We start from the raw sequence: 22,222 nt of genomic DNA, 5'->3' as shown, positions 1-22,222 counted from the left end.
CCACCTTTCTAAAAAGGATTAAAATCTTCAACCCTGCCTCTCTCTGAGGTTAGTCCTGTTGACTGTAAGGAATATATTTCCTGAAGCCTATTCTTTGTCTTTCCTGTTTGTCTTGACCAGATGGAAGCCTCCTCTGTCCCTCCTGTGTGTGTCTGACTGCACAGTGCTGCACAGGGCTAGCAGGGCTCTGGAAATAGGTAGGTGCAGTGTCATAGCAGTACAGCGATGCGTGACTGGGCAGGTCGCAGGGCTGGAGCACTCCTCATTGGCAATGCTATGCACAAGTTTCAGCTCCCTTGTTAGCATGTGCCCCATGTATTGTGTATACGTATTGTTCTGTGCAATACCTGGGGAGGAACATATCACTCCAGCAGGGTGAGATGTAGATTCGGACGAAGGTTCAGAAAAGGAGAGGCACTCAGACAGATACTCCTCCCCACCAGTGCATGCAATGGTCAGAGAAGGATGACTGTCAGAAGGTAAACGTAGCAGGCGTTGGTAATGACGACATCCAAGATGTCTGCATGCTACTTCAGTCTCTGTATAATCATATCTTGAAGACACTCTCTGCCACTGCTGATTGATGTAGACCTCCAAGACTCCGTCGCATGAGCTGTTTCCATCTACAAGTCTCACATCAGAGATGGCTGAGCAGAAGAGAGAGAGAAAGTGAATTAATGCAAAATAAATCTTTCCTTTCTTAGTGTACTGATAGGTGAATCCAGAACCAGTGGGTTATGCACCTCTACCAGCAGATGGAGTCAGAGTAAAGCTAACATCACGGTATATATATACCCCTGCAGTGACATCAGCCCACCAATATTCTTTGTTTCCAGCAGATGGTGAACGTGCATCTCCTTACTGGGTATTGCTTAAAAAAAAGAGGGATTTTTCAAAGTACAAGGGAAGGATTATTCACCCCACTCTCCTGTGGTGGTACCATATGGTCCCTCCCTCAGCTGAGAATTCCTAAGATGATTTTCTTGGTCCCTCAGACGAGTGCCTTGGTCAGGTAGCTAGTTTTTGCAACTGACATGGACTTAGGTATAAAAAAAATAAGATAGCTGAAAGGCTAGCAGGTACAGGACGCCGAGCGCCCTTTCCCCTCACAGCCAGTGACCGACCATGTACTCAGTCCGGGTGGGCTGAACTCAGGAAAAGGATGATTTAGAAAAAAAAAAGAGAGAGGTTCACCTCCTTCTGGTCTCCGTGCTTGGCACAGGATCCGATGGTCGTCCCATCTCTGGGGAAGTTCAGGGGTCTTGGGCAGTTTGGTGGGTTGAGCAGCTTTTTTGGCTAGGCCCCACTCTTAGGCTCATCTTGTTCACTGCATGGTATGTTAAGACATCGTTTTCACGCATGTTTGTGCACTCAAGACTGCAAGACTGCCCTCTTCAGTTCCATCGGATTGTACTTGCAGGCACAACCGTGCATCCCGTTGTGCGCTTAGTTGTGTGCCTGATTGGGCGCCTACCAGGGCACCCAGCTGTGCATGCACAGTGCTTTTTTGCACGCCCTATCTCAGCGTCCAGGGAAGCTCAGTTTTGTGGGCACTTATCAAGGCACAGTGTTGAGAGCCTAAGTTTTGGGTCCCTAAAATTTGAATGTAGTTTTCAAATGCCGGCTGGGCATATTGACAGACTGATGGCTCCCATAGCGAAGAAGCCTAAGTGCCTTGCTCTTTGTGTTGCTTGTCGTATTCAGGCATCTCAGCCTGGCATTCCCTCTCTTTATTTATGTATTTATTTATTGGTGTTTTATATACCATCGTTCCATGTGAGAAACACTAGATCACCACAATTTACAGGTTAAACTTTCATAATTGTGGGAAACATTACATAGAAAGACATACAAACATGGGAAAACATATCAGTAGGGGGTTGAGAGGGCAGAGCCAAGTTCATGACACCCTCTCCGGCTCCGCAAAAAAATGGCTCCCATGGATGCTCGCGTAGGCAGGAGTAATTTGCCACTAAAGGACAGTGAGGGAGACTCATTGGATGCCTCCCTAAGTCCTGGCACGGGACCTATGCCTCTACAGCCCCCAGGAGGAATATCAGGAGGAATCTCCATCGAAAGAGAAGCTGCAAACGTAAGTGGCTATGGAATTTTTTCCGAGTCACCGAAAATTTCCAACACCTCCCTGCTTGGAGCTAGAACAGCAGGAAGCAAGTGAAGGAACTCTGATTAAAATAGATAGTGCACGGGTTAATAGCGTGGACGAATCCAATGTAACCCTGGGTGATCTTTGGAGGATGCTGATAAAGTTAGATTCAAATATGTCACAGATGAACTCTCCCTTTAGTGCAATTGCAAATGGGAATAGGTCTGACATCCCATAGGCATTTTTAAACAGCCAAGTTTTCAATTCATTTTTAGATTTCCTGTTGTCTGTTATTGTTCGTAGTTCATCTGGCAGGGATTTCCTGACCGCTCGCTTCTTCCTCTTCCATGTTCGGGCATCTCAGCCTGGCGTTCCATCTTACTTGTGTCAGCGCTGCTTGGAGGCGCAGGGAGAATTGCCTTCATCTGATTTTACTAATCCCAGTTGTTCCCAGCCTGGTGCGGGACTGGAAAAAGAGCTGCCAGAAGGCTCGCCGGACCTTGGAGCTCCCCTAACTGGTTTGTCAGCGGGGGAAGGTAGTTCAGTGGGCACAGGACAGAGGCCGCCATTTCTTTTTGGCATGGATCCCTCTGCCTTTTCTTGGGTAGAATGTTTTCAGGGACTGCAGTATTTTCTTCAAATGCAGTCCTCGGCCTCAGCCAATCTTACCAGGTCAGAATCGCAGGCGGTGAAATCCTGCGGTGAGGGTTGAAGTATGCCTAGACCTGCTGCCGGTCTACTTGATAGAGACCCAGATGGCACAGATGATGAAGCCAATCTTTACTCCCTGCAGGATGAGGAAATTCCTCTGGGATTGGAGTCGAATAGAACTATGTTGTGGTTCTTTCATAGAGAAGAGTACCAGCTCTGATTTCCCAGACATTGAAGATGCTGGAAGTCCCTAGGACTGAATTCATGATTGAGCGAAAGAAAGATCACATTTTGATTTCTTTATGTAAAGCCTCATTCTTTTTCCCTATTATGGAGGCCATTCAAGAATGAATTGATCTTGAGTGGGGGGCTCCAGAAGCTAATTTCAAAGGGGGATGAGTCTTGGAAGGACTGTACCCCCTGAACCCAACTGCATGAGAGCAATTGTGTTTTCCAAAAGTGGATGCGCTTATGTGTGTTGTTACCAAGTGAACAACTATTCCCATAGAAGGGGGAGTGGCCTTGAAGATGTTGCATGTGCCGGCCGCGGAAGGCCCGCAGCCAGGCCCTCTTACTCTCTTTTGCCTGCTCCACCGTCTGGCTCCACTTCTCTCACAGCCATGGGCCGCCACCTGTGACTTCGGGCCAACCCGGTGCTCCTACCTCTGCGACGGACGTCTGTGCTCCGCGGCAGGCCTCCCCTTGTAGTCCACGGGGAGACGCCGCAGTCCCGCGCTGCGTTCCTCCCTAGGCGCGTGCACATCTCTTCTTTTAAAGGGGCCGCGGCGGGAAGCTAACCCGCGGCCCCGGATGATGACGTCACTGGGTTCCGGTATATAAGGCCGGGCCCAGGCCTTTGGAACAGGTCTCCATGCTGGTCGTGTACTTTGTTGCTTCCCCTGGTCACTCCTTTGTGTTCCAGGTTGCTGTCTTGTTTGTGTTCCTGATCCTAGTTTCCGTATTCTCCTTGTTGCTGTGTTCCTGTATTACTCTACTTGTTCTACGGACTGACTCCTGGACCCGACCTCTGCTTTGATCGACCACACTACTGATCATCTCCTGGACCCATCCTCTGCTTTGCCTGACTATGCTACTGATTATCTCCCGTACCTGACTCTGCTTTGTCTGACTACGCCATTGATTATTCCCCGGACTTGACTATTGCCTTGCCTCACCGCTTTACCTTGCCTGCCACCTGCCATGACTTCAGCTTGTTCAACGACGCCTCTGCTATACTCATCCTGGACTTGGCTTGTCAGGCTTCGGCCTGTTCTTACTCGGGTGCCCCCTGTCTACCTCCCATTCCACTTGGTGCCCGGGTCTCTGGGACTCCACCTCATCCAGATCATAACTGCTACTCTTACTACTGCTATTCCCTGGCTGACCTCCACCTCATCCGTCATAAGACCTTGGATGGAGGCCCACCTAACTCCATCCAGCCCCAGCATCCAAGGGCTCAACCTGCGGGGAATAAGGGCTGGTATTGGCAAAGCTCCATCTGGCCTCTGTCAGTCAGCCAGCTCCACCTACCGACGGTGGGAACCTGTAGGGTTTGCCCTGCGGGTAGTGCCAACACCACCTTGGCTCAAAGGTCCACCTCCTGCACAGCAGGGCGCAACAGAAGAATGCTCAGGATAGCAGAATTGAGGCCATCCTTAAGCAGGCTTTTGAAGTGGTGGCAATGAGTTTGTAGGTAGCTTCTTGTTCTTTCCTGGTAGCTCACTCTTGTTTGCTTCTTTCTCAGGAGGTCAATGAATCTGATGTGAATGCCAGGGCAGTGATGGAACCAGCAACCATCTTTTTGGCAGATGTGGGCTGAAATTTGGTCTGCACTTCAGCCAGAGGGATGGCTTTGGTAGTAGTAGTGGTCAGGCGTCAATTATGGTGAAAAATTGGTTGGCCGATGCAACCTCCAAATCTAGCCATACAAAGCTGCCCTTTAAAGGCTTACTCTTGTTTGAGAGCAAGCTGGAGAAAATGGCTAATAAATGGGGTAAGTCTCCGGTTCCTCACTTGCCAGAAGATAAGAAACAGATGCCGTGATCCTTCAACATGAGGGGTCATTCTAGGGGATCCAAATGTTTTCGACTCTACAGAGAAGTGTCCGTTCAGAGAACTCAACCTTTCAGTAGGTCTCAGTCCTTTTATCCCAGGCAACCCAGATGGGGCACAGGCTCAGGTAGTGGAGTTCCCCAAGCCTCCAATTAAGGTGTGCTGACCCACCCCGGGGAACAGGAGATACCAGGTCGCCTCTCTCTGTTTTATCGGAGTTGGGTCGAAATCACGTCAGATTAGTGGATTCTGGAGGTGATACGAGATGGCTTTGTGCTGAAGTTTTTTTGTGTTCCTTGGAATGTGTTCATGGTGTCTCCCTGCAACTCTCTGCAGAAGAGGAGTGAACCTTGTTAAGACCCCTCAGTTTGCGGATTGTGGTTCCAGTGCCCACATCTCAAGAATATACAGGCTGATATTTCATTTATTTTGTTGTGCCCAAAAAAAGAGGGCTCTTTTTGCCCCATCCTGGATCTCAAGTGGGTCAACCGTCATTTGCATGTGACTCATTTTCACATGGAAACCTTGTGTTCAGTGATCATGGCAGTCCAGTTGGGGGAGTTTCTGACAACCCTGGATTTGTCTGAGGCGTACCTACATATTTCCATCTGGTTAGAGCATCAACAGTGTCTGCATTTCGCGGATTTGTAATGCCATTATCATTTTCTAGCACTGCCTTGTGGATTGGCCACCATGCCCAGAACCTTTTCCAAGGTTATGGTATTGGTGGTAGCAAAACTGAGTAAGGATGAGATCCTAGTATACCCATACTTGGATGACTGGCTGATTTGGGCCAAGAATCAAGAAGAGAGCTCCAGGTGTCACGCAAGGTGATTTCTTGTTGCAGGAACTAGGTTAGAAACATATAGAAACATAGAAATGACAGCAGAAGAAGACCAAACGGCCCATCCAGTCTGCCCAGCAAGCTTCACATTTTTTTCTCATACTTATCTGTTTCTCTTAGCTCTTTGGTTCTATTTGTCTTCCACCCCCACCATGAATGTAGAGAGCAGTGATGGAGCTGCAACCAAGTGAAATATCAAGCTTGATTAGTTAGGGGTAGTAGGGGTAGTAACCGCCGCAATAAGCAAGCTACACCCATGTTTATTTGTTTTACCCAGACTGTGTTATTCAGCCCTTATTGGTTGTTTTTCTTCTCCCCTGCCGTTGAAGCAGGGAGCTATGCTGGATATGCGTGTAGTATCAGTTTTTCTTCTCCCCTGCCGTTGAAGCAGAGAGCTATGCTGGATATGCGTGAAGTATCAGTTTTTCTTCTCCCCTGCGGTTGAAGCAGGATATGCATTGAAAGTGAAGTATCAGGCTTATTTGGTTTGGGGTAGTAACCGCCGTAACAAGCCAGCTACTCCCCGCTTTGTGAGTGCGAATCCTTTTTTCTTCTCCCCTGCCGTTGAAGCAGAGAGCTATGCTGGATATGCGTGAAGTATCAGTTTTTCTTCTCCCCTGCCGTTGAAGCAGAGAGCTATGCGTGAAGTATCAGTTTTTCTTCTCCCCTACCGTTGAAGCAGAGAGCTATGCTGGATATGCATTGAAAGTGAAGTATCAGGCTTATTTGGTTTGGGGTAGTAACCGCCGTAACAAGCCAGCTACTCCCCACTTTGTGAGTGCGAATCCTTTTTTCCACATTTCCTCTTGCTGTTGTAGCTTAGAGTGATGTTGGAGTCACAGTAACCATGTGTATGTTTATTGAATAAGGGTATTATCTCCAGGCAGTAGCCGTCATTCTGGCGAGCCACCCACTCTTTATTGACGGCCTCTTGATTTTATGGATCCACAGTGTTTATCCCACGCCCCTTTGAAGTCCTTCACAGTTCTGGTCTTCACCACTTCCTTCGGAAGGGCATTCCAGGCATCCACCACCCTCTCCGTGAAGAAATACTTCCTGACATTGGTTCTGAATCTTCCTCCCTGGAGCTTCAAATCGTGACCCCTGGTTCTGCTGATTTTTTTCCTATGGAAAAGGTTTGTCGTTGTCATTGGATCATTAAAACCTTTCAAGTATCTGAAAGTCTGTATCATATCACCTCTGCTCCTCCTTTCCTCCAGGGTGTACATATTTAGATTCTTCAATCTCTCCTCATAAGTCATTTGATGAAGACCTTCCACCTTTTTGGTCACCCTTCTCTGGACCGCCTCCATCTTGTCTCTGTCTCTTCGGAGATACGGTCTCCAGAACTGAACACAATACTCCAGGTGAGGTCTCACCAAGGACCTGTACAAGGGGATAATCACTTCCCTTTTCTTACTCGATATTCCTCTCTCTATGCAGCCCAGCATTAGGTGATGAAACTGGCCAAGAGCAACCTTTAGCCATCTCAGACACTAAAGTATCTTGGTGTTTGGTTCAACATGAAGCAGGGCAGGTTGTTCCTGCTGGAGGAACGCATTCAGAAGCTGATGGTGCAGGTATGTCTGTTGACGAACACAGTATGTCCCACTGGCTTTACCTGCCAATGGAAATCTGAACTCACCTGCAGTGGTGGCTGTAAATGGATCATCTAAGAATGGGGGTTTCCCTAAAATCACCAGACTGGCTAGTATTCACCACAGATGTGAGCCTCCAGAGTTGGTGAGCTCACTGTCAGGAGCTATCAATGCAAGGGCACTGGAGTATAGAAGAGTCTTTCTGGAGCATCAATCGGCTGGAAGCCTGTGCCATCCAGTTGGCATGCTTGTGGTTCAGCAACTGATTGCAGGGTCAAGACGTTTGAATAATGTCAGACAATGTGACGACAGTGACTTACATCAATTGGCAGGGAGGAATCAAGAGCAAGCAAGTGTCACAGGGAATAGAATGGAATGAGTGGAAGTGCATCTTTATGAGATCTCAGCATCACACATTGCAGAAAAAGATAATGTAAGAGCAGACTTTCTCAGCAGACAGAGTTTGGATCCAGGAGAATTGGAATTGTCAAATGAGGTGTTTCACTGAATAGTGGATCACTGGAGCCTTCCATTCTGGTTCTTCTGGTGACCTCACAATGCAAAGGTTCCTCGATTCTTCAGTTGCAGGAGAGATCCAAAGTCCATGTGTATTGATGCCCTTGTGCAGGAGGGGCTGGAGGGCAAGCTGCTGTATGCTTTTTCCCTGTAGCCCATGTTGGGCAGAATGCTTCAGAAGATCGAGAGTCACAGGGGGATTGTGCGCCTGGTGGCACCAGATTGGCTCAGGAGACCATGGTATGCAGATCTGTGAAGGCTCCTGGTGGACTGTTCCCTCCGGTTTCTGTCACACAAGAATCTGCTGCGGCAGGGGCCAGTTCACAAAGATCGGACTCAATTTTGTCTTATGGTATGGTCCTTGAGAGGGCTTGGTTGCTAAAGTGTGGATATTCTACTGCGGTGATTGCTATCTTGTTGTAAGTGAGAAAGTTCTCCACTTTCTTACCCTATGTACGGGTTTGGCAAGAATGTGAGTCTTGGTGTGCAGATCAAGGAGTTCTTCCTTGTTCAGTTAAGATCCTGCTCATTTTGAAATTTTTGCAGGATGGATTGAGTAAAGGATTGCCCCGTAATTCCTTAAAGGTACAGGTAGTGGTTCTTGCCTGTTTCAGTGGTCAAGTGAATGGTGGAACCTTGTTGGCTCATCCAGTTGTGGCCCATTTCTTGAAAGGAGTGATGCATCTTTGGCTTCCCTTATGGTTACCGATGCCATTTTTTGATTTTTTAGTGGGCCCTACCTTTCGACCCATGTGTACTCTTTCCTTGAAGTTACTTTCCTTGAAAGTGGTGTTTCTTGTGACAATTTGTTCAGTGCATAGGGTCTCCAAACTGCAGGCCTTGTCTTGTCGGAAGCCATTTCTATGGGTGACTCCGAGGTCGATACAGTCTAATGCTGTTCCTTCTTTTCTGCCAAAAGTAGTCTCAGATTTTCACTTGAATCAGTCTATTTCTCTGCTATTTCCAGACAGGGAAGGAGATGTGGAGGAATATCACCTGTTATGGCCCTTGGATGTCAGAGGCATATATTGAGGTATACAGAGCTTTCTAAACCTCTCAGAAAGATGGATCGCCTGTTTGTTCTTCACAGTGGAAGTAAGCAAGGTGAACAGGCGTTGTGGGCTACAGTACCCCGTTGGATTAAGGAGGTGGTCATGGTCACATATGTGGATGCTGAGTGACCATTGCCTAGTCAAGTTAGGGTTCATTCCACTAGGGCTCAGGCAGTGTCAAGGGTGGAGGTTAGATTGTTGTCTCCTATCAACATTTGCCAAGCTGCAATGTGGTCCTCCTTACACACCTTTTCACGGTATTACCGCCTGGATTTGCAGGCCCGGAATGATGCAGCCTTCACACATGTGGTTTTCACTGGACTGCAGGTTGATAACAAACTGCCCCCCCCCCCCCATCTCCAGCCTTCCAGAGCAGGGCCCTGTTCGGAAGTAGGTTTGGTACATCCTACTGGTTCTGGATTCACCTATCTGAACTCTAAGAAAGGAGAAATTACTACTTGCTTGATAATTTCCTTTTCTTTAGTACAGACAGGTGGATCCACCTTCCCACCCTTGTCTGCCGAATGGTTGTGCTATGGTCCTCCTGCGTGGCTGCATGTTCCAGGGAGTACTGGTAAGCGTTACTCCAGTCCCTAGACTAGTTTTAATATATCCTTTGTCTGAACTCAGTGTTTTCCTGTTGGCTGAGTGCTGGAATGGTTATCTGTTAATAATCAAGTTATGTTAGTTTGTGCCCACACTTGGCTTTTGCAGAGAATACTGGCGGGCTGATGTCACTGACCATGACGTCAGTTTGCTCCGTCTCCATCCACTGGTAGAGGTGCATAACCCACTTGTTCTGGATTCATCTGACTGTCCTAAAGAAAAGGAAATTATCAGGTAAGTAGTAATTTCTCCTTATCTGACTTAGGTAACTTGAGTCAAAATAGAAGCATTAACAAGACTCGGGGAATCCAGCTGCATACAAAGGACTCAAAAGCCTTCAGATCCCCCTTTATACTCCTAGTTGCTCAACTCTTTATTTCCTTACTCAGAAAATATTAGCACGTAGAGGTTATGAGAGCTACTTCTGCTGAGTCAATCTAAAAATTATTTTTCTAAGTAAAGAGAGCAGAGGAGACTGATGTACTGATTGCCACCAGAGGTGCATCCAGGTGCCACACAAATACATGTAAAGCATGAACACAGCACAGACAGCTGAAGAGCAAATCTTCACAGCCCCATGAAGGCATTACACTGATACACATAAAGTATGAATACCCAACAGACAGCTGCAGAATGGCTCTTCATCAGAGCTCCATCCAGGTGGTACATAAAGCATGAATACAGCACAGACAGCTGAAGAGTGAATCTTCATCAGAACTCCATGCAGATTCACAGTGAAGTTCGTAAAGCATGAACACAGCACAGAGAGCTGAAGAGTGAATCTTCATCAGAACTCCATGCAGATTCACAGTGATGTATGTAAAGCATGAACACAGCACAGACAGCTGAAGCATGAATCTTCATCAAAGCCCCATGCAGATTAACAGTGATGTATGTAAATCATGAACACAGCACAGAGAGCTGGATTGGATCTTCATCAGAGCCTATTGCAGGTGTGACACTGAGATGTATAAAGTATGAATACAGCACTGACAACTGATAACTAGGACTCAAAAGCAATTTTAAAAAAACCTGTTCCTCTTCAATGTCATATTCTGTTATATAATAAGAAGCCCTCAAACCCTTAACAGCTTTATACTTAACCATATTATTATTACTATTAATATTACTAATATTATTGTTATTATTATTATTATTATTATTATTATTATTAAGAGTACCTGAACGTAACAGTGTGATTGTAACATATTTCATTGATTCACAGCTGTCTGAGGTTCTGATTTTGTGGTTACATCTCGTCCTGCCTGGTACTCCAGCACACGTCGTCTCGAATTCTATGAAAGTCAGTGGATTCTGTTTGGAGGGAACCTCAGGGATCACTTGCAGGACAGTTCCACAGCCCAGGCGCCTCAGATCTTCACCACTGATCGGGAGATCCAGATGCAGAGGACGATAACAAACTGCCCCCCAGGCGTTATTGTGATAAATCTCCAGCCTTCCGGAGCATGGCCCGTCTCCATCCATCAGTCTTATGCTGAGCGCACCTGGGAAAAGAGACTTGGAGAGTCAGCTGTAGGAGCACTCACATCCCCGAGATTTGCTTATATAGAGGGGAGATACCCAGAGCTCAAATAACAAGGCTAAGTAATAGCTAAAGTGGTTATTTTCAAGCTCAGAAAACATTCACAAAATTTTATGTTTGCAAAAACATCTGAGATTGGAAAAGTTCCAAAGGTTTAGTGATAATAGTGAATTGATTTTAAAAACATAAGAACATAAGAATTTGCCATGTTGGGTCAGACCAAGGGTCCATCAAGCCCAGCATCCTGTTTCCAACAGAGGCCAAAACCAGGCCACAAGAACCTGGCAATTACCCAAACACTAAGTAGATCCCATGCTACTGATGCACTCAATAGCAGTGGCTATTCCCTAAGTAAAATTGATTAATAGCCATTAATGGACTTCTCCTCCAAGAACTTATCCAAACCTTTTTTGAACCCAGCTACACTAACTGCACTAACCACATCCTCTGGCAACAAATTCCAGAGCCTTATTGTGCGTTGAGTGAAAAAGAATTTTCTCCGATTAGTCTTAAATGTGCCCCATGCTAACTTCATGGAATGCCCCCTAGTCCTTTTATTATTCGAAAGTGTAAATAACCGAGTCACATCTACTCGTTAAAGACCTCTATCATATCCCCCCTCAGCCGTCTCTTCTCCAAGCTGAACAGCCCTAACCTCTTCAGCCTTTCCTCATATTGGAAATTTTTTAATTTCCTATTTTTTTTAAATATGTGTTTTTCTTCATTGCAGCAGAGAGAGATATTCCTGAGTTTCATCTTTCGAATCTCGGCCGCGTCCTTTTATTAGAGTTCTAACATGCATGTGATATGCAGAGGAGCGTGCCTCCTTATGAAAACTGAGTCTCTCTGGCCAAGGTTTCTCTTCCACTTAAAGGAGGAGACGACAAGAACAATCACCAATAGGAGATCTCTTTTTTTGATTTTTAGGCCTTTTTGGGTGACGCGAGGCAATTCCCCGAGCCAGGAGCCAACACAAACCCATAAAAATGGGTAGGAAGTTGGGGGGCTGCAAACGGGTCTTGCATCCTGACAGAAACGATATCCCCACAGTAATGACCAGTGAACGTGTGGCTTGCCGGATCTCCGTGTCGGTTCGGCAGGTCTCTCCACGGACACGGCCTTTAGAATGGCAGCTGACGTGGCCACGTGTCTGTCTCACCTCAGACCCGCCATGCAATCAGCGACCCTCTGTGGGAGAATCGTGAAGAGCTGCCCTCTCAGACAGAATCGACAGGAAAACATCTTTCTTGAAGCTGAGCAAAACAGGGAGCTTGTAACTAAGAGAGGTGATGTCATTAATGAACAGACGGGAGGCTCTGAAACCTTTAGGAGGTGTTTTGAAAAGGGTCAGAGTTTTGTTTTGGTTTGCTTAGACATCTCTGCAGCATTTGATACTGTGAATCATGCCATTTTGCTATCTCACCTTAGAGAATTTGGTACTAGGGAGAGGGCACTGGATTGGTTTACCTCCTACTTGTCTGATCATAGCTTTAGAGAGTCCATTGTTGGGGAACACTCCAGTTTTCATCTGCTAGAGACCGGTGTTCTGCAGGGTTCAGCTCTTTCTGCTATTCATTTTAATCTGTATTTTGTGCCGGCTTGCAAATTACTGTTAAATGGCATCAGTTTTAACCAAGTACCAATTTGATGCTTGTAATTGATCTGTGCACTTCCTTGCCAGCCTCTTACGTTTCCTTTGATGCATACTGATGTCATGGTCACATGACTTAAAAAGTAAGAGCTGCTTAAAGAACGCTGTCATTTCCTTAAACAATCGGGATGGTGGAGTCCACAGTTCTAGGCATAGATCGGGCTGAAAGGTAACCTTTACTAATGCAGTATGCAGAGCTGTAATCTTTGTTTTGTGTTCTCTTATGTATCTGTTTTTTTAAAGTTTAATTTGTGAAAATGGTCACAGCAACTTTGGCCAGACACCTTTGAAGCAGCATCAAATGAAACATGGTGCTATGTTGGGCTGAGCTCATTGTTTCATAACACAAACTCAACATGAATATTTTGCACTAAAGATAACTGTTGTGGGAATGCTGGTAGCGGGCCCTTCTCTGGTGATTTACGTGTAACCTTAGGCCTTGACACTGCCACAGAGGAGCTCCGGCAAGTGCCAAGGCAGGTGAGTGGTGCCCCAGCATGGGCAGAAAATGAAGGAATGATGGCCCTCACCACAGCCACACTGTATGCAGCAGAGAGACCCAAACAACACAATGTTGGTCTCATGAATGGTTCTCCGACTACTCCAAGCCCTTTCAGACCTGCCGCATGGAAGCAGCAACTGTGACAGGGTGGACAGTGGTCAGAGGATGAAGACATCAAATGAAGACTTGAAGTGAGACAAGACTCGGGATATGTGGAGTGGGACAACTCTCTGGATGCATAAAATGAGACGAGACATCTGGTTATGTGAAGAGATGAGACACAGGATGATCCAACGAAGGGATGCAAAGTTGTAGGCTAAGACAAGTCTTGGATAAATGGAGGACTCAGATGGAGTCATAGGAAATGAAGTCCAACATGGAGTTCTGTAGTGGTACTGCCACATCATGTGCCCTACACTACCAGCAAGGCAGGTCACATACCACACAAGAGGTCTCCCCATACAGTTTCTTGACGAGGACATGAAGACTCCAACAAGGCCTGAACTTACAGACCAGTCAGTTAAGGCAAGACACAGCCGCCAAGGACAGGATAGGCAGAGTTCATATCAAGATGGTAGCAGGTGCAAGAGATTCCGAAGATCTGGACATGATTGGGAAGAGAAGATTAAAAACTGGGTTCTGGCTCAGGAAGCCCTCAGGATCCAGGGACTTGGAGTATGGACACTGATGCTAGGAGAAATAAAGTAAGGTTCTTCTTGGAGGCTTACTCTGCCCAGAGGACATCTGAAGTGGAGGTCCGAAGAACAGAACATCAGCAGATCTCACGAGACAAGGAATGGAGACATCAGGACAACTGGAAATGACGAGACCAGATGAGGAGGTCAAGACTAGAGACCAGAGGAAGACAAAGACATGGTGTGAGGACATCACGAAGACATGGAATTCCAATGAAGAACGGAGTGCCTTGAGATGCTTGCTTGCAGAGAAGTCCTAAGAAGAACTGGCTCCTTGCGAAGGCAATGAAGCAATGAAAACAGGACCTTTTTATACTGCTGGAAGAAGGCGGCTCCCTTGATGACATCAGAAGACACCTCTCCCTTGCTGGCCCTTTAAGAGCTGAAGAGTGACATGGCCTCGCCCCCTAAGAGAAAGCAGTGCAGGACCTTGGAGAGTGGTGTCCCTGCTGAACTGCAAATGGCTCTCTACCACCGGAGAGGCCCAGGATGCAGGCCTTCACCCATGGAGGGCCTAAGTTAGGGTCGGCGGCCTCCGGGCCGCATGGGAATATTGTTGGCAGCTTCCAGGCCGCATAAGATAAGATCTCGCAGTGCAGCTCCCAGCCACAAGGGGAAGTGCCAGCGGCCTCCGGGCTGCACGGAGAATCGAGGCGCAGCTCCAGCCATGGGAAAAGCAGGTTGATGGCCTCTGGGCCGCGTCAGGTTTTGCAGCGCGGCTCCGTGCCACGTGGGACTGCATAAAAGCGGCTCCTGCCACATATGGAGCATGACAGCGGCCTCCAGGCTGCGAGAGATGATGGCCGCTGTAAAAGCTGAAGTAGCGCGGCTCCAGTTGCGCTGAAGAACGTCGGCAGCCTCCGGACTGATGAGGAAGAAGGGGCAGGGAGGTGAAGAAGCTGCCCGTGCAGCTTAAACAGGGCAGGTTCGTAACAATAGCTCTTGTGCAGAGGGAAGTGATTTCTTTTTATTTGCAATTACTTAAAAAATTAAAAAAAAAATAAGGAGCACTGTGGTGGCAGGACTAAAAGGATTAAACGTGACCCAAAGCAAGTAAGTGCTTAGGGAATGAATTCCTGGGTGTTATGAATAGTCCTGCTCTGGAAGTAATTTATTTTGGCTTTAAGTTGTTTGTAGAAGTATTTTGTGAAAAAGCAGCACCATCCCAAGTTAAAAACATCCATTTTTATATTTTACTGTGCGATTACATCAGGACGCCGGGATCTGAAAGCTCTTGTAAAAGCTAAGTTTCTGTGCATTCCTTCTTAGTGCTCATGCTAATAGTTTTAAGGAGTTTATTTTCACATTTTGCATACCGTAAAACATAAAAATGAAGTTTTTGTTTAAATTCGTAATGGTTCTTTTCGATAAAAACCATTTCAAAGGTATTTATGGCTTAAGATTTGACGTCTGAATTTTGTCCTCCAATGCCTTTATTTTGCAATTCTAGATGCTTTCTCTGGTGGTTGTGATTTCCCAAGTCTCCCAGATTTTCATGAAGACTCCCGGGCTGTTTCCCCCGCCCCCTTCCCAACCTTCAGTTAAAGCACCAGGTCACCCAGCTGCACACAGACCTGGGTGAAGAATGAAGGAAGCCACCTGGATCTCCACGGCCATCCCCTCTCGGCTGCAGTAGCGTCCCCAGAGCTGCACTTACCCTACGCTGCAGACTTCCTCCAGAAACTGGATTTCATTCACAATCACAGAAGGGAAAGAGAAGAGAGAAGACAACAGGCATAATTGCACATCGTCCACAGATATTTTGGGTCTCGAGAACTGGAAAGGGGAACCATCCCTTACCTTGCTTGGAATCGCCCAATACATCCAGACTCAGCAAGCTGAGAGCCAGGAGCAATGAGATGATCTTCATTCTCCTGTGAGGTGAAACCCTGACATTAAATTGTGAACAAATTATTAAGCCATCTGTAATACTTTTCCAGAAAACAATTTATCAACTTGGCATATAACAATGAAAGACATGCAATTAATAAGTTGGTGGCACAATATATTGTTATGTTTATGGCTAATTTACTAATTACAGAATGATAAGATGAATTCTTCTTGATTTCCATCAGATTCCTGTGTCCTTATCTTCACCTGCAGTAACTAAAGTAACCCCTTTATCAAAGTCTTTAATCGGGACTGGGAGGGACAGATTGTGAAAAGCCACATACGTTTATAGCAAACAGTTTTATACAAGCTTGTGGTTGGTTTGTGGAACTTCACCATGGAAGTGGCAGAGAGAGCCAAACACATAGGGGTAGATTTTAAAACGGTTACGCGCATAATTTATGCGTGTAACTCTTTTAAAACCCCCCTGTGTGCGCCGAGCCAATCTTGCATAGGCTTCCAGCGTGCGCAAAGCCCCGGGATGCGCGTAAGTCCCAGGGCTTTCCTGGGGGGGGCATGTCGCGATTCGCGCATCATAGGGGCGTGTCGGGGGCGTGACGTGGCTGGCGCGTCATCCGGGGGTAGTGCCGCAGGCGTGGTTTCAGCCCAGGGGCGTTCCGGGGGCATGGCCGCAGCCTCCGGACCAACCCCCGGACCGGAACATGGCATGTGGCAGCCGGCCCGGCGCGCACAAAGTTACACCTGCGCGCCGACCCCAGATTTTAAAAGATACATGTGGCTATGCATGTATCTTTTAAAATCTGGCATACTTTTGTTTGCGCCGGTTGTATGAACACAAGTACGCACGTGCATATTTTTTTAAGATCTACCCCACAATGAGTAGAACAACATATAGGAGGCAATGCTCAGTGGTGAGGAATTTGTAGAACAAGAGGTCAATATATCAAACAGGAAGCAGTGCCGGTGCAAGACTATTAGGCATTCTAACTGAACCTTCAACCTTGCACCCATCCCCCATTAACGTTCAGGCCCTTAAGCCACCCCATTTCCCATCCACCCCCAACTCCATGATTTTGATAATTAAACTCAAAATTCATGATGACCCCAATACTGCTCCTCCTGTATAATACAATCATTAGACATAGGGAGGACAATTTCCCAGAAATATTTATGTGAGTAAATGCTGAAATACCCGTGCAAAAGAACTTTTAGAAAATTGGGCACCTTAAAACTGGCTAAAACTGTGGATCGTTGAAAGGGAAAGTGCGCTTGGAATTTCCCTCCAAGAAGCGAGTGCGGAATTTGCATCAAAACATACAGTTTTGCAAATTGCCTCATGCTTTTAAGTAGTAAACTCTCTTTTATATATGTATATATATATATAATAGAAATCCAAAAAAAGGCAATGTAATACCGAACTCGTGCTTATTGTATTACACAAAACTACCCCCAAAAAAATATTTTTGGAGAATGGAAAAAAGCACTTTAATTTATCTAAACAAAACACCATAAGTCAAAAGTTTTATAGTTGTATGTAAAAATAATTTATTTATTTCAAAAGTGTTTTTTAAAACAATTTATTTTTTTCAAATTTAGATTTTTTATAAGACCATTTATGCCCAATATCTGGCTATAAATATATTGCACTTATTCCCTCAATTACAGCTCTTCCACAAGCATCAAATCTTGTGCAAACCTGCATATGATATTTTACATAGCCCTCACCTCTATGCTATTGCTAAACTCAATCTCACCCTCAAGAATAATACATTTCCTATTTAACATGCAATATTAATCACTGCTGACAAAGGACACTAGATTATGTCCTTTGTCAGTCAATTTAACATTCATCATCCTATCCACATGGCAACACTGTTACTGACATTCATCATCTATTGAAAAGAGTTTATTTTAACTTTTTTAACCCTCTTTTTATAGTCTATAACGTAGCATGTGAATATTTGAGATGTAACAAAATTCAACTCTCATCTGTAGTGTTCCCAATTGTATTGTATTCTTTCCCGACAAGGCCCTTGTTTCACCTTCCTGGCTTCTTCAGGGGAATAATTCAAAAAGGAACGATCAACAGTAAGTAAGTCACCTCAACCACTCGATTCTTGCCATCAAGGAGTGAGACAGAAAAGTCACTGGGTTCAATGGTTGCCACAGTCAACCGGGTTCACTGTGAAATAGAATATGAGCTGAAAATATTGAGCCAGAGCAGACCGGGATGGCTTATGAATAGAGCATCAGTTGCAAATATTAAGTCTCAATACTTTTCAAAAAAATTTTTTTGAAAGTTTGTCTACCCAGCATTGAGGTGTACACATGGGTTTGGGAAATATGAATACTGTTTATAATCAAAACGGAAGGATTTAGCCTTGAGGCAACCATTGAACCCAGTGACATTTCTGTCTCACTCCTTGTTGGCAAGAATCGAGTGGTTGAGGTGACAATTGGGAACACTACAGATGAGAGTTGAATTTTGTTATATCTCAAATATTCACATGCTACGTTATAGACTGTAAAAAGAGGGTTAAAAATTAAAATAAACTTTTTCAATAGATGTTGAATGTCAGTAACAGTGTTGCCATGTGGATAGGATGATGAATGTTAAATTGACTGACAAAGGACATAATCTAGTGTCCTTTGTCAGCAGTGATTAATATTGCATGTTAAATAGGAAATGTATCATTCTTGAGGGTGAGATTGAGTTTAGCAATAGCATAGAGGTGAGGGCTATGTAAAATATTATATGCAGGTTTGCACAAGATTTGATGCATGTAGAAGAGCTGTAATTGAGGGAATAAGTGCAATATATGTATAGCCAGATATTGGGCATAAATAGTCTTATAAAAAAAATCTAAATTTGAAAAAAATTAATTGTTTTAAAAAAACATTTGAAATAAATAAATTGTTACATACAACTAAAAAACTTTTGACATATGGTGTTATGTTTAGATCAATTAAAGTGTTTTTTTCCATTCTCCAAAAATATTTTTTTGGGGGTAGTTTTGTATATGTATATATATATATATATATATATATATATATATATATATATACACACATAGTACAAGTGGTTCATAAATCATATTACCGTATACAATGAATTTGTCAGCTATAATTTTGGGCATAGACAGCAAAAGAAAACACCATGAAATACATAACTGAGTTCATTTTCAGAGAGTTATGTGGAGGCTGTGCACAGAAACGGGTGGCAGAGCTCGGAGAGGAGGTGGCGAGGGTTAGAAGCGTCAGTGACAAAGAGGATTCCTTCGATGAAATACTTCTTGAAGCACCTACGACGGGAAACTCCCGCAGAGGGGAAGGAGAAAGTGGACTAAAAGATGACAGTTGGACACAGATCCCCACACTGACCCCACCTTCACTCGAGCTATGCAACCCTGGAAGTGAATAATCCATCTTAGGCTGATGAAGAGCTGAAAGTCGTGAATCCATTCATTGGAAAACTCCAATTTTAGCCCTAAACAGGAAGCATAGCTGCCCCAATTCACTTTAGTGGGAAACAAATGCATGAAATAACCATATGATTTTTTTTTTTCCATTTGAAAAAAAACGCAATGAATTTTAGGAGCATGCAAAAAAAAAAAAAAATGAATGGGCCAAAATGACATTTTTTTCTGTAAACATCCCTAACATATTTAGTAGAGTCATCCTGAAAAATAAAATGACTACTACAGGGCCAGCTTAAAAAATACTGCCTTAAACAATGTGATTCCCATCCTCTCCAGTTTGTTGCCAGAAAGGCCACAAAGATCAGCATTGTGGCAAACATGAACTGCCAGTTCCTGGCGGGTTTTCAGACACCCAATGTACAACTAGAAACATAGACATGTGATGGCAGAACATGGTCTTACGGCCGATCTTATCTTCCCATCCACCATCTACTCCCTCGGAGACCCCCAGGCTTAGCCCATGCTTTCCTGTCCTTCCCGCCACTCGCCCATGCTTTCACTATCCTTTCTGTAAAGAAATAGTCTATTAGCTTTCTCCTCATTCTACCCCTTTCATTGTCATCACCTGATCCCTCATTTTCAATTACAAGATGTTAGCTTCCTATGCACTCATACCTCAGAAGTATTTTTCAGAATACTACTGGCACGCACGCAAGCTGCTTATGCACTCGACTTCCAATTCTACGCGCCAAAACCTTTTGAATGTGCTGCTAGGGAAGGACACGTTTCAAAGCCCGGGCAAACGAACATTTATTTGGGTAACACAGCCTGAGTGAAAAGAGCTTTCCTCTGTCCAGCCGAAAGTCCGTGAGGGCTTCTGTAGCACGCTGACCTTCAAGCAAGGTTAAAAAGAGGCATTGCTGAGAGCACGCTTAGGCCTGGGGAGTCAAACAGTATGCGCGTGGGATTTTCACATCTACACCTGCTGTGTTGCCACCGCCTTAACCGCCAGCACAAATAGCAGCTGCAAAGTACGGGGATAATTTTAATGTGTGGTTACTATGTGTAGCACAGATAATTTTAGTTTGCACGCTTTGCAGCTGCTGATTTGAAAAAGGAAAGCAAATGTACACTGCCAAGAATTCAGGCTCTTCAACACTGTCCCCCCCCCCCCAATACGTTGTTATTCCCTTGCTAGCTATTTGTTATTCCCCCCCCCCCCCCCATACCATTTTTATTCCCTTGCTAGCTATTTGATCCAGGCTTGGAAATAGTCCATTTCATGGCTCTTCCTCAGAAGTGACTCATTGAACTGTCCGTTGGGTGTGTAACTTACAGTCAGCCCTTTCTCCTTCAAGTTTTGCAATTGTTTCAGCAGCTCATCACCTAAGCTGTCCGTGTGTTTGCTTTCACTCTGAGAATTGCCAGAGGGAAAGGTTCCCCGTGGAGATTTTCACCTGCAGTTCCTGCACAGGTTTAAGCAATGTTAGATGCACTGTTTTCTCCCGCCTTCAGGAACATCTCCACTACAATGTAGGAAAACGTACAAGCTTTGCGGTGCTACAAGCACGCCTCCACCTGTAAACAGGGTGTGCAGTTTTCATTCAATCAATTTCTGAGGGTGAAACACATTTTACCTGTGAAAAACTGCCTTGAACGTTGCTCGCTGTGTTCACAGAGGCTGCTGCTTTCTTTAGTAAAAGTGGAAATTCCCGTCAGCTGGGGACTGTAAGCAATGTGTTTTTCATTGTCTTGAAGATCTCCATCCAAAAATGTTTTTTTTTTTAATTTAATCTCAGGCAAATGCCAAGACACATTAAAAAGAGACCACTCAGTTTCACAAGGACGGCTCCCTTATACCGAATCGAAGTTATCAGAAGCCCAGAGGATGTGCTAGAGGAGCCATCGTGTACCAAAGATTGATTAATGTTGGTGGGACATTCAGTGTTAGGCACATAATTGCTTCTAATTTTCTTCCAAATCAAAATGTTATTCATTTTTTATTTTATTTATTTATTTAAAAACTTGTCTATACCGACATTCATATAAAATATCACATTTGGTAAACTCAACAGAGGAAATAAAGTTACAAACAACAGGGGGGTGGGGTAACTTGGAGGGGAAGAGAATTAGATATTAACAAGGTAATGCATACGCATAAGTGACACAATTAATGGACATTATAAAACCAAAATCACTATATCCTCCGATCTGCTAATGCTACACTCCAAAGCATCTGAGCATAGAGACATTTATTGCACCAGGATAGAAAAAGCAACTAAAGCAAAACTAATGCAATTACTCCTTATGGTCCAAGGTCTGGATTTTTAAACATGAACAATAAAGTGAAATCGCTTACCTCTAGTTAGGGTCTATAAGATCAACAGCTGGTTGGATTCACACTGACTTCTCATTCTGAATTTATGGAGCTCCCCAAGCTAACGGGTTAGGTAACTTGATATTTCTGAATTGGCTGCCAAGTATCCAGGCATCTTGGGGCCAGCTCCAATCCCCCATTTCCTGTTTTGCAAAACTTAAAGACAGAACTGAGTTTGTAACTCTATAAGGGGAGGTGAGCGGGTTTTATGAATCCACAGAGTTACTGTTATTAGAGAACCTTATTTACAGGTAAGTAACTAATAATAAGCAGCCTCAATGGATTCACAGGGTTTACCAATGCTGTCTGTCATAGCACAGCTAAGGCCACAGGGATGCGGAGCTACAAGGAGAGAGTCATAACCAGCAGGAAAAAGGCGGTGAAAATGCACCCTGTAAGGTCATTGGTGAGGCCTCACCTGGAGTACTGTAGTTTCTGGAGACCATGTCTAAAAAATGTTGGAGACAGGATGGAAGCAGTCCAGAGAAGGGCAACCAAAATGGTGTGGAATCTGTACCAGATGACTTCTGAGGTGAGACTCTGGAGAAGAAGAAAGACAGGAGTGATACGATGCACATTTTTAAATACCTGGAGGATATTATAATAACACAAAGGACTCCAACTCCTTCCTGCTGTAGAACTAGGGGTTATGCTGTAGAGCCGCCACAGGTTGGCCACTAGATGACCCCAGCCACCTACAAATCATCTACAAGGAATACCATGTTCAGCATCTCCTCTAGGCAGTCTGAGCGGGTGAACCT

General features: G+C 44.9%; 1 protein-coding gene across 2 annotated transcripts in view; it reads right to left on the bottom strand.

Annotated features, from left to right (window-relative positions):
• The window catches only part of LOC115079074 (deleted in malignant brain tumors 1 protein-like), a 75,173-nt gene extending 53,640 nt beyond the window's left edge, over positions 1–21,533 (bottom strand). The window contains exons 1-4 of one of the 2 annotated variants that reach the window (XM_029582102.1): positions 21,444–21,533; positions 15,615–15,703; positions 10,605–10,928; positions 348–647 (exon numbers count right to left, since the gene is read on the bottom strand). In XM_029582102.1, coding sequence (XP_029437962.1) covers positions 348–647; positions 10,605–10,928; positions 15,615–15,684 — 694 coding nt within the window. In that variant the 5' untranslated portion in view covers positions 15,685–15,703; positions 21,444–21,533. The remainder of the gene's footprint in view (positions 1–347; positions 648–10,604; positions 10,929–15,614; positions 15,704–21,443) is intronic. The other variant, XM_029582109.1, reaches the window with a different exon arrangement.
• Positions 21,534–22,222: the final 689 nt, after the last annotated feature.

Source organism: Rhinatrema bivittatum, chromosome 1 (assembly GCF_901001135.1).
Source record: "Rhinatrema bivittatum chromosome 1, aRhiBiv1.1, whole genome shotgun sequence".
Taxonomy (NCBI): domain Eukaryota; kingdom Metazoa; phylum Chordata; class Amphibia; order Gymnophiona; family Rhinatrematidae; genus Rhinatrema; species Rhinatrema bivittatum.
Note: the sequence above shows the minus strand (reverse complement) of the source record. Positions and strands in the feature narration are given on the sequence as shown.